This window comes from Perca flavescens, chromosome 3, assembly GCF_004354835.1.
Source record: "Perca flavescens isolate YP-PL-M2 chromosome 3, PFLA_1.0, whole genome shotgun sequence".
In the NCBI taxonomy this organism is placed as follows: domain Eukaryota; kingdom Metazoa; phylum Chordata; class Actinopteri; order Perciformes; family Percidae; genus Perca; species Perca flavescens.
Window position 1 is genome coordinate 657,682 of NC_041333.1, and position 18,855 is coordinate 676,536.

Here is an 18,855-nt window from a genome sequence, read left to right on the forward strand (position 1 = left end):
GGTCCCTCAGAAAGTGTGGGCACAAGACAAATGGCGCTCATCAATAATCTGTCTGCTGCTCTATAGCCACAGCAATATGAAAATGAATGACAGAGCGTTTCTTCTTGGGGAAAATAGCCGTGCAGAGCAAACATCAAGAGGCGTGTGTAGGAGGAAACGCAAAAACATCTCAGAGATGTTGTTGTAGTTCCCAAAAAATATGGTAATTCTTATTCCTGTAAAAGCCTTAAATGTTGTATGTTTGAGGTGTATTGCTTCAAATAAATCCAAACACATTTAAACACAAACAGTGACATGAGATCTTTTTTATTATTATTTTAATATCACTGTTTTAGGGCGTGAAATAATTAGAAGTGAGATTACAGAACATCTTTCCCCTGCTAATAATTATTTACCCCCAAACTTTTACTCTTTTGTTTTTTATTGTAACATCACACTTAATCTACTATGTCACAGTTGAAAAAACATTGTTGCTCTGATCTCTGTAGGTTGAAAATGTCAACTCTGTCACATCCAACATCACTGCTGCGTGTGGTCTGAGATGTCTGATGACCACACCCGACAGTGCTATTATACTGCAGTATAGTGTAGGAGTAAGAGTCAAGAAGGGAAATTCACAATACAAAACTAACACGATACATTCTGCAATAACGATGGTTTCACAGTATGGCTGATTGTGCAACACATGATATATTATAGGACAGTCATCTGATACACGTAGTGCTGAAAAATGAGTTGAGATTATTCGATAAGATGGATAATCATTATCTCTGGTTCCAGCTTCTAAAATGTGAGAATTTGCTACATTTTCTCTTTATATCTTTTAAAGAAATACTTTCAACACGTCTGCTCAAGAGGAAAACATACCACTAAAGTAGGAAGAAAACGTTTCAACAAACGTTCACTGCATTGTTTACTTTTATGTGATATCATGAGTCTTGATGGTGGTCTGCATTGTGATTTACTGCAGCATTCATTCTTTTGTCCCACCCCTACAAATACTTTTGGAGCGTGGGACAGGATGTGCAGCAAAGTTAAAAAATGTCAACCAGCAGCAGACGACAGCAGAAGAAGGATCTTCAGCCTGTGTGACATTGCTCTTTTAGGCGAGTTTCCACACAGAAATAAAATGTGTTTTCTGTCTTGCTCTGATCTTTTTGCAACCTATGACAACAAGGCAAAAACAGTGGGATAGAAAATAGTCTTCCAAGCATCTATCATAGAGCTACCAGTTCCCTTGAGGCAGCATACATATTTTTTTGCGTCAAATAGCACTACAATAATATAGTATGGTCACCCTGTGGTACACAGGAGCTTTCCCTAAACCTTGATTTTTAGCTCACATCTTCTAAAATGTTTCACCTTAAAAAGGGTAGATATATCAACATATTTAAATGTTCAGTTAAAGTATGCCATTTTTCCTCACTGTCAGTACATTCCAATAAAATAATTTGTCTACATATTTTTTTTCTGTACACCTATCTTAAATGCTACCATAATTGAGAACATGCTGCTGCCCTTGACACTAAAGATTATTGCAAAACTGGCACAATACCACCACATGACATCATCACGTCAGGAAAAGGACTTCAGCTGCATCACTGTCAGAGCTGCAGTCTCGAGCAGAGCTAACACCTTCACCTAGAGCTCGTCCTCCACTGAAACTGGAAAGTCAGACCAGGAGATGACGGCACGGACTTCCACGCTCTGATCTTGTTTTGGTGTCTGCATCATTGTGGTCCCCGTTGATCCTTTGATCCGAAGGATTCTTGGCTTGAAGTCACTTTGCTCCCGCTCAAAGACTAAATGGAGGCAGCTGGTTGGACGAACAGCACCGACAACCAGTGTTTGGTTAAGACTCCCTCTGTCCAAACGCACCAGTCTTCATGAAATAAGCCTCACACAGATGTACACTTACACACCTCTCACTCCGCCTGTCCTGAACATGCGTCCAGGAGGGCAAAAGGGCAAAAGGGCAAAAGGGCTTCACTTCCTCCTCCATCTCCTCACTGTGGATCTCACAGGCCCCAGTACGGAGCCAGGCTCCTGCGGTCCCTCTCATAAACATCAGGTATGACCCCAAAGTGTGTCTGCACCATCTTAACAGAGTTTCTACCAAACAGCTTCCTCTCGTATTCGATGAGCTGGCGCCAGAAGCCGCCGTTGGGCCTGATGATGGGGCGGCGGGCTTTGACCCAGGCGTGGGCCTCGGCCAGAGATACGCGGTGATACTTCATGAGGTACGCCAGACACAGAGAGGCCGAGCGGCTCACCCCGGCTGCACAGTGCACCAGCACCGCCCCTCGCTTCCGTCCCACGCTGTGGATCTTATCAGCCACGCTGTCGAAGTACAAGGAGATGGGGGAGTGGGGCATATCCGCCAGAGGGACCTTTACATACTCCATGTGAGGCCAGTTGAAGTTGGGGAGCTCGATGGTGGCGTTGACCACACAGGTGATGCCTTTGGACAGCAGCAGGCTGCGGTTGGATGCCACGTTCCCTCTGCTGAGGAATAGGTTGGGGGTGATTTGCGCGATGCCCCCCAGCAGGCTGCCGTGCTCAGGCAGCAGCCTCGGCACCATAGTGGGCACCATGGAGCTACGGTGGTGGTGGTGGTGGAAGAAACCTTGGCTACGAGAACCCATTAAGGAATCAAGTGGGGAATTTCTTATAAAAAATTAAAAATAATAATAATAATCAAAATCTTCAGGAGCTCAGAGTCATAGTAGTGCAGCCAGACAGACAGCTCCTGTAACACACAAACAGATTTCACTTTATTCTAAATTAAACATTTCTCTACTTCACTGTAGCCGAGCCCTCAGGCTGGCAGACATACAAGCACTTCACGGACGAGTAACACCACTGCTGTTTGCAAAGACTCCAAAACAAAAGAGCTAAAAACATTCCAGGAAATGTTATTCTTTAAACTTAAAAAAACCCAGACAGACAAACCTGATCAGACATAACAGCTGACATGCTGCTGGGACCCACTGAGCCACAGTCTTCACTTTACAATTATGTTGAAAGGGTTTTCATGAATGCCCAGACGGATGAAAAATGAATCAATCTCGGCCGGAGAAACACGTCTATCTCTGCTGTATGTTTCTCTACATTCAGGTCGAATGGCCTCCGTGCTGCACACACTGGGACGTGCCTCCCTCTGCCGTGTGAGCACAGAGCCCCTGGAGGCATGCACTCACCTCATCTCATGTCCATCCATTCACAGCCCTCACATACAGATTACATCTCTCGTCTCTCTGGCTATCGCTGCTGTTGATGGCACTAAACGAAAGGGTGGAAAGTAATCATATACAGTCTGATCACACCAAAGTGTGCTGATAAAACACTTTAAGCACCACATTTTCTAAGGTTGATTAATCAAATTCCATTTTCTTTTTCCAAAAAAGATGATCTTCCGTAAGATGACACAGATAATGAAGAAACAGATAATATGTAAACCGTAATGCGACATTTCTAGCTGCACTGTATATGATGGAAACAGCCTCCTGTGTTTAAACTTCAGTTATCAGCAGAGAGCCCACAGCTCCGGGTGCAACTTCACACACTGTTGCACTTGTAATGCGTCATCCACACCTTGTGCACCAGTCTGGCCGGCAGATATTTTTCTTTTTGCTCCAGTCTGGTTAACAAGACACACTGCTCAACTGCTCTTAACTGGAATTCAACCTACAGAAAAAACAACCACCTGCTGTCACCTGCAAAGGAAAGAAACCATTTTGAAATGATGTGAGCTTTGTGACATGGTGCATTATCCTGCTGGAAGTAGCCATCAGAGGATGGGTACATGGTGGTCATAAAGGGATGGACATGGTCAGAAACAATGCTCAGGTAGGCTGTGGCATTTAAACAATGCCCAATGGGTACTAAGGGGCCTAAAGTGTGCCAAGAAAACATTCCCCACACCATTACACCCCCACCAGCAGCCTGCCCAGTGGTAACAAGGCATGACCGATCCATGTTCTCATTCTGTTTACTCCAACTTCTGACTCTACCATCTGAATGTCTCAACAGAAATCGAGACTCATCAAACCAGGCAACATTTTAACAGTCTTCAACTGTCTAATTTTGGTGAGCTCGTGCAAATTGTGTTCCTATTTTAAATGGAGATGAGTGGTTCCCGGTGGGGTCTTCTGCTATCAGCTGGAATCAGTCGGCCCATTCTCCTCTGACCTCTAGCATCAACAAGGCATTTTCGTCCCCCAGGACTGCAGCATACTGGATGTTTTTCCTTTTTCAGACCATTCTTTGTAAACCCTTGAAATGGATGTGCATGAAAATCCCAGTAACTGAACAGATTGTCAAATCCTCAGACCAGCCCGTCTGGCACCAACAACCATGCCACGCTCAAAGTTGCTTAGATCACCTTTCTTTCCCATTCTGACATTCAGTTTGGAGTTCAGGAGAAGGTCTAGCCCTTGTGTTGTCTTCCCGTCAACATTGAAAAAAAACAAAAGATTTTGAAATTTTTGACGCCTTTTTTTCAAATTGTTTTTTTTTTGCCTTTTCCAATATTTTGAATTGTTAAATTTTTCCTCTACACATGTTCAGCGCTTATTTCTACGTCCCATATTTTCTGATATAAAACAAAAATTGAAAATGGGTCAATGTGACCCCAAGTCAACACAAGGGCTAGACCTGGACCACACCTCTAAATGCATTGAAGCAGCTGCCATGTGATTGGTTGATTAGATAATTGCATTAACGAGAAATCGTTCAGGTGTTCCTAATAATCCTTTAGGTGAGTGTACAGTACAGGCCAAAAGTTTGGACACACCTTCTCATTTAATGTGTTTCCTTTATTTTCATGACTATTTACATTGTAGATTCTCACTGAAGGCATCAAAACTATGAATGAACACATATGGAATTATGTACTTGACAAAAAAGTGTGAAATAACTGAAAACATGTCTAATATTTTAGATTCCTCAAAGTAGCCACCTCTCCAAGAGTCACCTCTGCTGCTGAAGATAAGTTCATCCGAGTCACCAGCCTCAGAAATCACAAGTTAACAGCAGCTCAGATTAGAGACCAGATGAATGCCACACAGAGTTCTAGCAGCAGACACATCTCTAGAACAACTGTTAAGAGGAGACTGAATCAGGCCTTCATGGTCAAGTAGCTGCTAGGAAACCACTGCTAAGGAGAGGCAACTCTCTCATCAAGAGAATGCCAAGAGTGTGCAAAGCAGTAATCAGAGCAAAGGGTGGCTACTTTGAAGAATCTAAAATATAAGACATGTTTTCAGTTATTTCACACTTTTTTGTTAAGTACATAATTCCATATGTGTTCATTCATAGTTTTGATGCCTTCAGTGAGAATCTACAATGTAAATAGTCATGAAAATAAAGGAAACGCATTGAATGAGAAGGTGTGTCCAAACATTTGGCCTGTAATGTATAAATTTCTGCTACATAACATTATGTATTTTTCCAGACTTACCTAGTTTCATCTAATAAATTAGTGTTAATTTCGTCAGATGAGACGAGACTAAATATGTTCGTCAACGACCTTTTTTTCCATGACTAAGACGAGAGAGACTGCACCAATGTCCAAAAACACTGACTAAGACTAAATTAACATGCATTATTGTTGACGAAAAAAGACGAGACTAAAATGTTTAGCATAAAATAAAAACTAAGATAAAATCTCTCTTCATTTTCGTCTACAATCGTTTCTACTTTTCCATCATGAGATAGAATATTCAGCTGTTACTAGGGTTGGGTACCGAGACCCGGTGCTAATACGGCCCCAACCGGTGCCTTAACAACCGTTATCTACCGGACCGAATAGCAACGCGTATTTCGGTGCCACTTAAATGCCTGCGCTTCTCTCTGATGCTCCTAAATGGACATTAGAGGCAACCAAAACTGTCGCTGCACGGGACGCTAGGTAACACTATACTTGGCAGCAGGTAACGTTAGCCTACCGTTAGCTAGCTAGTTAACACCACACCTGACAGCAGGTAACGTTAGCCTAGCGTTAGCTAGCAGCTGGATTAAACACGGTTAAAATGCTGACAGCTGAACGGTGTAAAAGTTTGTCTGGATTTCTGTGTGTTCAAAATGTTTTTATTTGGTATTCCAGCAGAAGATAATTTGCAACTACACTTTTTTTGCAAACCGATAAAACTGACAACAAAAAATTCAAGAATGAAGGCGTACAAATTGTTTGTCTGGATTTCACTGGAGAGGATTCCAACAGGGGGGGACGTACGACAGTCTACAGCTGCCGTTGTCTGGAAAAAAAACACATGTTGCGTTCACTTCAAACTCGCCTCGCCAGCCTCCTGCTGCGTTCAATGTTATTGTAAAATACCCTTTTCCTATTTCCAGTGGTTGTTTTTGTCGTTTAACAGGAATTTCCTGGTGAAATAAGGAAGAGACTCAATATTTATATAACTTTATATAATTTATTTTTATATAATTATTTGACTGAAATGGTTATCAGAAATAATCTCAGAAATAATTTATTTAAAAAAAGACTAACATGTTTTGACTAAAACTTGACTAAGATATATTGAATTCTCTTTTGACTAAAACTAGATAAAAATGACGAGACATTTATCGATGAAAACTTGACTAACAAAAAAAGATATGCGAATGACTAAATATGACTAAAACTAACAAGGACATTTGGCACAAGACTAAGACTAAGACTAAATTAAAAATAGGTGACAAAATTAACACTATAATGAATTACCGGATAATTTTGCCTCCCCGTGTTGTCTCTAGAAAAACATTTTCAGATCACATTGTAGTTCAAATGGTCTTTAGTAGCCTGCATAATGCTTTGACTTAACAAGACAAAAATGTTGGAAACAAACTACTTTAAATGTAGCATCGCATAGGGCTATTTTTTTTCCAAAAATATATTTTCTATATACCTCAGTTTTTAATACTGCCTAAAGATTGCATGAAAAAAGGAAAAGGAGGAAAATACTGTTTTTACATGTTAATCTTCCTCTCCAGGTTTGGAGCTCCCTTGCTTCCTTGTCACCTTCCTCTACACCCTCTCCTCCATCGACCACAGCTTTGCCACCTCAGCATGGTCTGCTCTTCTTTCCGAAAAACAAAAAAAGGTTAAAAGTCACAAAAACAACACCCTCCTCACTTCCCGTTCAGGCACAGTTTCTCTGGCTTGCTCCTGGTTACCAATCACCCTGCATTTTGCCTCTGAAATGGTTGCCATGATCCACCTTCCTGCGCACCGTCGCCACTGGTGATGAGACAACAAATGCAGCGATGCAGATTCTGGGAAATAAGTGTTACTGTCATACCATCAGGGGGTGGGAGCAGCACTGAGTCGCATGTGTTTTTCTGCAAGAAGCACCATATAATACACAAGTCCTGCATCAGTACTACTTAACTCTCAAACTAAAACAATAAGCCGATTAATGATCAACAGAAAATTAATCAGCAACTACTTTGATAATCAATCACTTTTTAAGAATAAATACAGAACATTCTCTACATTCTCTTTACAGTAAATTGAGTAAATCTTTGGGTTGCGAATTGTTGGTAAGAGTATTTAAAGGGGTGATAGAATGCAAAACCGATTTTACCTTGTCAGTTTTTCAACTATGACAAGGTAGGAGGGTAAATAGGACATACATAGAACCTCAAAATCCCATTGACACCTCTTTCCTCTGCAAATCTCACAATTTGAAACTGCCTCCGAAAACGGGCAAATCCCAACAAGCCACCTAGTTGACGTCAACTCGGCAGCTCCTCCTCATTTGGCTCTAGTCTCTCTCTTTGTCACGCCCCAACATTTACATAGACTACACCACTGACCTGAGATCAGCTAGTCTTCTTAGTCTAGGTCGCGCGGATCTCAGAAATTGTATACATTGTTCGCCTGCTATTTCATTACTAAACTTCACTTCTGAGACTTTTTTATGCAAGAAATCATCTATGTAAAGCTTAAATAGGGGCCGTTTTACGAAAATGTATGGCTAATTGCAAATTTGGTCGGACTGTGTTGGAGTTGAGGAGCTCCACAATGCTGGCCGGGTTTGCTGCCTTCCCTGTCGGCCTCTCCCCCCTTCACAGTCAGGATCTCACACACGAGCTGCGCAGCGTACTTTAGAAAGAAGAAAGTTTGGAAGTTTTTCAAGGATATTGAAAAAGAACCACGGTCGTAAATGCAGTGTTCCAGACTGTACAACGGAATAGCCTACTGGCCCAGAGAAAAGTGTTTAGAACGAGTATATCGGACGAGAGGGAGTTGTGGATCTAACGCAGCGCTGCAGAGGCACTGGCAGAGGACAGGCTTGCAGGGGCTCACTCTCCTCTAAATGTCCCCACGCTGACTAGCTACAGGGTGAGTTGTGATTCCTTGTCTGGAAGTGGAGATTTTGTTATGTTCCAAGGATAACTTAACAACAACACTAGTTGTAATGAAAATGCCGAAACTTTGCGTTGGTGTGTGTGTGTGCATGACACACTGGAGGACGAAACTGTAACAAAGCTGTCTCTTATGCTTTGTACAGTAACATTAGTTGATGAGTTTATGTGTTGGAGCAGACATGAAGTTTGAAGCCGCTGCTCACGCCCGGGCATGGCTGTACTTCGGTAACAGACAGTGTGTCTGTGTGTGTGCGTGTGTGTGTGTGTGCGCGCGCCGGGCAGAGGTGTGTGTGTGTGTGTGTGTGTGTGTGTGTGTGTGTGTGTGTGCGGTGGGAAGAGATATATGTGCTGTGTGCCGGGCAGAGGTGTGTGTGTGCTGTGCGCCGGGCAGTGGTGTGTGTGTGTGTGTGTGTGTGTGTGTGTGTGTGTGTGTGTGTGTGTGTGTGTGTGTGTGTGTGTGTGTGTGTGTGTGTGTGTGTGTGTGTGTGTGTGCGTGGGCAGAGATATATGTGCTGTGTGCCGGGCAGAGGTGTGTGTGTGCTGTGCGCCGGGCAGTGGTGTGTGTGTTTGTGTGTGTGTGTGTGTGTGTGTGTGTGTGTGTGTGTGTGTGTGTGTGTGTGTGTGTGTGTGTGTGTGTGTGTGTGTGTGTGTGTGTGGCAGAGATATATATGTGCTCTGTGTCTGTGTGGTGTGTGTGTGTGTGTGTGTGTGTGTGTGTGTGTGTGTGTGTGTGTGTGTGTGTGTGTGTGTGTGTGTGTGTGTGTGTGTGTGTGTGTGTGTGTGTGCGCTGCGGGGTAGCTCTGTGTCTGTGTGTGTGCAACCAATCAGCGCGCAGCTCATCTAAATATCCATAAACATACCTTATGTGGCAGAAAAACCTCTCGTTCATTATAAAGCCAATTCACAGTGTTGCTTTAGGGAGGAAAGAAAAGCCCCCGGGCCATTTTCAGCCCAACCAATGTTACATACCCTATTAGGAGACCTTAAGGAATAGTATGAAATACCCTATATAATCATTCTATCACCCCTTTAAAGACATCACTATTTATTATTATTTCACTTTTTTCTTTTTTTCAGTGTGCCGATGTGCTGTAATAGAAAATAGTGAAAAAGTTTGATCTCTTCAAATACGCTGACCAACTTCTTAATTTATACATGACTTTATTCTTCATACAATACTATGACTTTTTTATTAATGTTTTGGACACACTATACTATGACTTTTTTTGAAACAGAGTTTGTTTGGTGGCTCTGTGGTTAGTAAACATCCCATTAGTTCTAACAAGTTAATGTCTCTGACTCCTGGTTTGATACCCAGTCTGGGCTGAGCATTTTTGTGTGGAGTTTACATGTTCTTCTAGACTTTCTTTAACATACTATACTATGACTTATGTATCACTTGTTTCCGCATACTATAATAATACTTTTTTGGACAAGTTATAATATGACTTTTTTCGACATACTGTACTATTAGTTTTTCGACATACATACATACTAATTTTTGTATCACTGTTTTCAACAAACTATGCGTTGACAGGTTTCGACACAGTTTATATTTGGGTGCGTGGTGGCTGTGTGGTTAGCACACATCCCATAAGTACCAGCAGGTCAAATGCTTTGACTCCTGGTTGGATACGCAGTCTGGTTTGGTTAACTTTGCGTGGAGTTTAAATGTTCTTCCAGACTTTCTTTGACTTTTTTATTACTTTTTTTCGACATCCTATACTATGACTTTTTTTGACATACTATACTATGACTTTTTTATTACTTTTTTTCAACATCCTATACTATGACTTTTTCAACATACACTACCGGTCAAAAGTTTGGGGTCACTTAGAAATTTCCATTCCACTCCATTATAGACAGAATACCAGCTGATCAGAGTGGGGGGCTGATTTTTAATGCAATAGCTACATTGCCCATTATCAGCAACCATATATCCAATGTTCCAAAGGCACATTCTGTTTACTAATCTGATATCATTATAAAAGGCTAACTGAGAAAACATTGGAGAACCCTTTTGCGATTATGTAAGCACATAATGTAATCTGAAAACTGCTGCCCTAGTTAAAAAAACAATGCAACTGATCTCAGCTGGTATTCTGTCTATAATGGAGTGGAATGGAAATTTCTAAGTGACCCCAAACTTTTGACCAGTAGTGTACTATACTATGACTTTTTTAGACACATTTTTTTTAAGCATACTATACTATGACTTTTGTCGACAGAATTTGTTTGGTGGCTGTGTGGTTATACATTATATATACATACAAATACTCAATACACATTACTTTTTATCACCTGTTTCGACAAACTATACTATGACTTTTTTATCACTTTTCTCAACATACTATACTATGACTATTTTATCACTTGTTTTGACATACACAGAATTTGTTTGGTGGCTGTGTGGTTAGTACATATCCCATTAGTTAATACATATCCTATTAGTTCTAACAAGTTGATACTGCTCTGACTCTTGGTTTGATACCCAGTCTGAGCTGGTTATTTTTTTTATGGAGTTTACATGTTCTTCCAGACTTTATTTAACATACTATACTATGACTTTTTATTACTTTTTTTCAACTTCCTATACTATGACTTTTTTCAAAGTCATATATATATATAAATATATATATGTTTTGTGTGTGTGTGTGTGTGTGTGTGTGTGTGTGTGTGTGTGTGTGTGTGTGTTGAATTAATGAAATCCTTCAATTCAGAACTTGCTATATCTGTAAATCGAATTATCCAACCTATACAATCTTTTAAGCTTGGCTATCAGAAATCATTGACAACAAAACCCGACTGATCTGTATTTGGGAGGTGGGCAGTGATTCAAAATATGGTACTGGTCTATGATAACTGTGACATCTTGCTAAAACTGAAAAAGTGAACTTCGAACAGATGTCCTGCTTGCAAGACACTTACTATTTCAGCATGATGCACAGTTGATGCAATAATTCATGGATATAACAGAGGCATCAGTTTTTTTAATAAGCCTTACCCAATGTTTCTTTCCTAAACCCAACCATTTATTGTTTTCCTAAGCGTGTTTTTGACGTTATTTTCCGTGTTTTTGTCACTGTTTTGTTACCAAAGCCTTTCCCTGTGGTCTTTTCCTAAACCCAACCATTTTTATTTTTTTTATTTTTTTTAACAGGCGTGTGACGTTGTTCTCGCGATAGTACGTTGCGTTCTCGCGATAACACGCAACGTGGCGAGGCCACGTGGTGGGTATGTTTACATCAGCTGTATACAGCGTAGGCATACACGTGGATAGCTGAAAATACGTCCAATAACACGCTATTTGGCTTTATGAAAGTGGCGTGTATATTTACGCAAAGTCATGATGCCATGTTGCTACGGTAATGTTGTAGGTAGTGGGGATACTGCAGCTTGCTGTAACTCACATTTACTGTGAGAATTCATTCTCAAAAAATCCCCCCTCCCCTCCACTTGGAAACGTGACCCACCAGCAGGAATTCTTGAGAGGAAAATCCTGACAGCAAACCTCACTCTCACAACTCTTTACGGTAAAAACCTTTGCAAAACAATTGTTGTTGTAAAATTGAATTCCTAACTGACACTTCCTCACATGTCACACCACAGAAATAGATGAATAAAAACAGATGGAGAAGGTGCACAAGCAAACACGTAGCTCTCATTAGTGTCTCTCAATCAAAGGCAATCCATTTATTCAGTTTGAGTGATCTCTGAAAGTGACTCTGCTGCCAACAGTGTGGATAATTATCAGGAGAAAAGGAGCAGCAATGACACAGCTTCTTAAATTCATCCAAGCACAACTGGTGCAGCTTTACAACAACTGACAAACTATGCTGCTGCACAACAAAGCCGTCTGCAAAGGGTTCACAATAGGGCTGCATGATATATCGTTTCAGCATGCGCAATAGTCACATCGCGGGAAGGATGTCAAGTCAGGCAAATTAACTCAAACAGGTCATGCTACAACTTTTTTGCTGCTTCATACAAAAGGAAAACTTGCACAGTTCTCATGTTCCATGACTAATCCAATGTTTCCCATTCATTTCCTACAGATTAGGTCCAGAGATTGATAATAAACAAAAACTCCTTTTACATTACTCTTCTTCAATTCACTTGTCAATTCACACTTCACATAGCTGAAGAGTTAAAAAAAGCAAAGAGAAAAACTAAACAAGAACAAGACAAAAATACAAATACAATAGCTATATACACTATACACCTTTCACGTCTACAGATATGTCCATGATGGATAATTGCACGTGTACAGGATAATAATCCAGCCTATCTTAACAATCAATGTGTTTTTGATTACATTATTTAATAGAGCTCAACGTTCTTAATAGATCTAGCCTGTTAATTTTGCTCTCAAAGTGCATCAGATTGATGCATGTACCTTTAAAATGTACAATAATTACTTCCAGGAGAGCATGACCCTGGACCACGCTAGAGGGTGAAGATTCATGTATGTATGTTTTCATTAGAGGTCGACCGATAGTGGATTTTACCGATACCGATAGTTAGGTTGGGCCGTATTTGCCGATAACCAATTAATCGACCGATAGTATTTAGAATTGATACTGGATAAAACAGTTGACAAAATACATACATTTTTTCAAAAAAAAAAGTCCAGACACTTTTGCCAATAATCAAAATAATAATGTCATATTTATTGATATTACACCCACAGCAATGCTACACAAGCATCTGTGTTGTCTATAACAGTTCTCCTACATATTTGGAGTCATCCAGTGTAAAAATAAACATAATGAGCATTATAAATCATATAAAGGACAAACTATTTACATTTCTTCAAAAAAAGCCCAAATGTTTGCCAAATCTCAAAACAGTGACGCCATTCTTCTCTGTAGAACGGTTTAGACCTAGCCTGACGTGGTCCTACTCAGATTCTAGTCAGAATGTGAGTCTGAAACCGCTCCATTGGGCTGGGATTATGGGGCGTGTTCCAACCGAACCAGGAAAGAAATAGCTCTGCATTCATTGGATAGACCTCCAACCAATCAGAGCAACGGAACTCAACACTGTGTATCATCTCCATAGCAACCACTCTTTGCACAATGCATTCGTTCTAACTTCCGACTTTTAGACTTTTTTGAAGCTGGATATATCATTTGTTGCGTGTAAATATAAATGTGGATAACGTTAGTGATAGTGACATGCTCGCTACAGTCACATTTCTAGAGATGGATCGGCGAAAACACGTTTTATATCTCTGATTCACGGCTTTGTTCTAGCGCCGGCGCTCCCTCTCTTCTGTCTCTCTCTATGTCTCTCCACCATTTAACGCTCTCTCTCTCCAGTCTCTCTCTATGTCTCTCCACCATATAACGCTCTCTCTCTCCAGTCTCTCTCTATGTCTCTCCACCATATAACGCTCTCTCTCTCCAGTCTCTCTCTATGTCTCTCCACCATATAACGCTCTCTCTCTCCAGTCTCTCTCTATGTCTCTCCACCATATAACGCTCTCTCTCTCAGTCTCTCTCTATGTCTCTCCACCATATAACGCTCTCTCTCTCCAGTCTCTCTATGTCTCTCCACCATATAACGCTCTCTCTCTCCAGTCTCTCTCTATGTCTCTCCACCTTATAACGCTCTCTCTCCAGTCTCTCTCTATGTCTCTCCACCTTATAACGCTCTCTCTCCAGTCTCTCTCTATGTCTCTCCACCTTATAACGCTCTCTCTCTCCAGTCTCTCTCTATGTCTCTCCACCATATAACGCTCTCTCTCTCCAGTCTCTCTCTATATCGACGCTAGTACAGTACTTTCGGGCAGTTGTTGATGCTCCTCCGCTGAGGATTTTAAAATGAATGCGCTGTCGATTCTACACATCTCAATTCTCCAGCGGCAGCCACTAGACGGATCGTGGACGATTTGGGTTGACTTGCGTTCATTTTTGTCAGTGTTTTAACCGCTTGAGGTTAGTTAGCCTACTGCTAATGTTTAGCATCATCTCAGCCTCGAAAGCAAACAAACACACATAACATTGTGCAACAAATGAATAACTTTATAATGATATAACAAACCTTTTTGCTGTCGATGCTTTAAACGCGCATCTGATGTCAGCCTTCTCCGCACAGCATGTGCTCTCCGTGCAGCGCGCAGTAACACGTGTCGGAAATAAACAACACAGGTATCAGTGATAGTTTTTATTTCGCCTCTAGAGGAGCTATTGTAATGCATGATGCCAGCAGAGCCTTCTCAGCTCTGTGTACTGGGTAATGAATGACAGCGTGCGCTTCTCAGCCGCTCCAGCAAGGGACGCAACCTGAAAAAACTATCGGCATGGATTTTTGCCGATAACGATAGTTCCACCAATCAACTATCGGTGCCGATTAATCGGCAAAACCGATGAATCGGTCGACCTCTAGTTTTCATCTCGCAATATATATCGCAGAAAAAGTATAATATATGTTGCAATGTCCCTTTTTTAATAATGTTTTTATTCCTGCAAACAGCAGCAACTGGATGCAGCTCACTCTATCCACCATGTTACACCTCAGACAAAATGAGAGCCTGACACACAAAGCCATTGTGTCATGTAGTGAGAGATGGTGAGTGTATTTGTACTGCCAAACAGAGAAAACACTGTGGCATATAATGCACATACAACAGATTCCTCTTTCCTTTCAGTTATTTCTGGCATATTTCACAGACGTCTAGTGTATGTAGTCATAATTTTCAATTTTGCTTAAAAAGCAGAGTGTGTAGGAACAAGTATTATTGCAGCAGACAGATGAGACGGATAAAGGAAGTGACTCTACTCTTCTTTTAACATGCTGGGTAAAATCTAATGAGACTGCCTTATTACCTAGAACTGGTGCTACAAGCAGTGAATTAACAAATAGAGCTAAGACTTCATTCAATTCAATTCATTAGTCAATTCAATTTGAAAGATAATCAACTATTACAATTTGAATAACTGATTTTAGTTTTGAGTTTTAATCATAAGCAGAAATGCCAAAGAATGTACAGGCTCTAGCTTCTAAAATGGCCTTTTCTTTGACGTCTCTGATATAAATAATTTAATATATTTCAGTTTTAACTGTTGGTTGGATAAAAGAAGCATATTGAAGATGACACCTTGGGCCCTGAGAAGATCAAATGACCATTGTATAGACAAAGTAATTGTCTTAATCAAGAAAATAACCAGGAGATTATGCAATAATGAAAATACTTGTTAGTTGCAGCCACCAGGCGATTTGAGGGGGGATGCTACCCCCCTTGTTGGCAAAATGACCGAGATGCATGTCACTGTTAAACTGCCATTCCCCCTCTCCATAGCAAAGCGAGTGCAGGGGCAGAGTTTTTTTTTAGTTGAATGTTATTCTAGTCTGCCTGACTCATTGAGCCTTTATCTGACTGAGGTTTGTGCAAGTTAGAACCTACGGCCCCGACCATGGCTCTGAAATATCAGTGGCCTAACTGTCCTTTGTGCTGACAAATCCATGGCGCTGTCCGTGGTGCTGAATCATCAGACTTACGTAAGTTTTGTCTTATCTATAATATTCTCTAAACTAGCTAATCCCCTACTGGTTGCAGCCCTAATATCAAATATCGTTTATTCTAAGGGAGTATCAAATTGTGCCATATATTTAAATATGTCTATATTTATAGGCTATATCTTCCTCAGGAAAATAAATGCTGTTGTTTTAGAAACATTACGAATTTCAGACTGCCTCATGGAAAGAAAGTCTGACACTGCCGTGTGTGAAAATGTGGAGCTTAAAGTGAATGACTCCACGAGTTCAATAATTTATGATTAGAGCTGTGAACGAGGACTGCTCCTCTAAGCACACGCTGCTCGTCCTCGTGCGTTAATAAGTTCAGGGGTCGGAAAAAGATCATTATAAGTATAAAATATAAAAACAGCCAGTGTAATATTAGTGTCCGAGTTGGAACATCGCGACGAAATTAAGTGAAATGTCTTCTTTAAACAGAAGTGCGGCAGGTGCGCTCGTTTCTTTCATTTCACCCATCTTACATCAGAAAACTGATCATAACAAAACCTGGAGATAAATGCCCATACAACACATTTTAAAATATACAAATGCTTTGTATGGATATAAATAAAAAATGTAGGTCGAAATGACGCAGAAACTGCCTCCATCAAAACTCAACTTACCAGTCGACTCTCGGGCAGAGACGGAGGTTTTTCAAAGCGCCTTCACCGCTTGCATCAATCCGGAGGGCTGCTCTTACACTCCGGGCATTTAGCTTCAGTCAGTCCGCTCTAACAGACGTCCAGCGGGATGGTGAGAGGCCGGGTGGCGGGAGACAAACCGCGACACACAACAGCATAATGTGAAAGTCAACAGAAATACGAGCCATCAGTACAGCACAGGGCAGCCTCTGTATGAGGGCTGATCAGTGCCACACAGAAGAGGAGGAGACGAGTCTAGGCTCTTCTATTGGAGGATGCTAGCCTAGAAGACGCACCCTAGCGGCAGCTAATGTAATTTGCTGCCAGGGGGGTCTAGGCACTCTCCGGCTTGCGAGCTGGAAAAACCAAACTCTAGTCAGGCCAATCACATTGTGTATAGAGTCGGTGGGCTGCTGCTGGGAACAGCGGTCTTCTGGAAGACTTGGAGTTAACAAAGAACGGCACAGAAGTCATTCTTAAAATAGGAAGATGTGTTATAAGTTTTGCTGACCTGATAGGCAAAAGTTGAATCTATCAACCTATCAACTAGCGTTGCTCTGGTTGGTTGTAGCGCTATCCTATTGTATGCAGAGAGAATTTGAAAGACAACCGTTTGTCCCCCCCCCTCCACCTTGGATTGAGTTCCCAGAGCCAACATCTGGATGTGGAGCTGGCTTGTCAGGCTAGGAGGATGTACCTTTTTTTTTTTTTTAAACCAAGCACCATCTAGTCTGTATAATATGGTGTTTTTCCATCACATGGTACCTGCTTGACTTGTCTTGACTTGCCGCGCCTTTTTTGGTTTTCCATTATGAAAGAAAGTCCCTGGTACCTGCTAACAGCTACTTTATTTAGTATCACCTCCGTGGAGGTTCCCAGCGAGCTGAGGCGATACCAAAAGGTGACGTGAAAACCTGCAGACTACTGATTGGTCGGAGAGAATCGTCACTAGTCACTAGTCACCAGTCATCATTGCTAGCAACAGACGGCGGTGTCCTGAACAAACACAAACCGTTTTTAAATAGTTTTTTTGCTGCCTCCAGCTTCTTTTGAAACTAAATTTGTCTTCTGGCTGTGGCAACAACAACACACCTTCCACATTCTGTGTGTGTCTCGCATTAGGTCACGTCAGTTTCCTGTGGCGGCGCTATGACGACCAGCCACGCTCACCTCAGACATGAGGCGGTACTAAATCTGCAATGGAAAATGGAGGAATCTGAGGTCAGGGTGCGTGTTTCCGACTTTGACCTTGGAAAATCCGACTTCCGATTACAAATGGAACGCACTATAAGCCTATAACGTGAGCTCACATAAAATAGCTATAGATGTAGAAGATTTACTGATTCTATTCAGCATGTACAACAAACTAATCCTTATAGTAGCCTATAGGCCTACTCATATTTGAGAACACAAGAAATTAATGGGCTTTCTAATTCCTGCTGATATATCAATCAAACTGTGGTTGCCAGAACTAAAAAGGGACATTTTTTTTGTTTACCACCACATTTATTTGCTTTATTTAGGTAATGCATTGAATTTTGGCACATCTTTGCATGTAGGCTACTGCATAAAACTTAGGTTACAATTAACATGTAATGTGATCCTGGAACACAGCTTTGGATTCCTGTTTCAATGTTCCCACCAAGAACAAAACCATGGCTGTAGACTAAAGCTGCAGTCAGACCAAATGTACTCATGTGTGGCAGAAAGGACAGGGGACAGAAAACAATTTGGGTAGAGCGGTTAAACATTAACTGAAGCAGTCCACAAAGTTGTAAATTAAACAGCTTTTTATTAAAGATTTTACTGTCATTAACCTCTGTCACTGTCCTTTTCTCTCTGCAGCCAAATGGCATGCTTTCTTTCTCTGCTGCTTGGATTATCATAAATGAATGAGAAGTAAAATCCCATCTGAATGTCCATCACATGTTCTAAACATCCACAACTCCAGATTACCATTGTAAGATTAACACATTCTCATTAAGTTTAAAATTTTTCCAATTTGTTTTCCATTTTATTTTATTTAGTAAGTTTTCTTTTCTTAAAGGAACACGCCAACTTATTGGGACTTTAGCTTATTCACCGTAACCCCCAGAGTTAGACTAGTCCATACAAACCCTTCTCATCTCCGTGCGTGCTGTAATGCTGTCTGACGGTTCCAGCATTAGCTTAGCCTAGCACAGATCCTGCAGGTAACTGGTTCCAACTAGCCTACTGCTCCCAATTGTGACAAAAGTGACAAAATAACACCAACATGTTCCTATTTGTAGAGTCACAGCGTGTACAAAAAACAACGTAACATGAGACACAGCCATCTTCTAAC

General features: G+C 41.1%; 1 protein-coding gene across 1 annotated transcript; it reads right to left on the reverse strand.

Annotated features, from left to right (window-relative positions):
- Positions 1-373: 373 nt before the first annotated feature.
- On the reverse strand, positions 374-16,804 carry dusp14 (dual specificity phosphatase 14). The gene is made up of 2 exons (XM_028573803.1): positions 16,515-16,804; positions 374-2,749 (listed from the first exon to the last, which is right to left on the reverse strand). Exon 2 carries the CDS (start codon positions 2,643-2,645, stop codon positions 2,019-2,021), a length of 627 nt encoding a protein of 208 aa, XP_028429604.1. The 5' UTR covers positions 2,646-2,749; positions 16,515-16,804; the 3' UTR covers positions 374-2,018.
- Between the last annotated feature and the right edge of the window lie 2,051 nt (positions 16,805-18,855).

Bases quoted from the DNA above. Each gene is read 5' to 3' on its own strand.
- dusp14 (XM_028573803.1), bottom strand. From the start codon at position 2,645: ATGGGTTCTCGTAGCCAAGGTTTCTTCCACCACCACCACCACCGTAGC.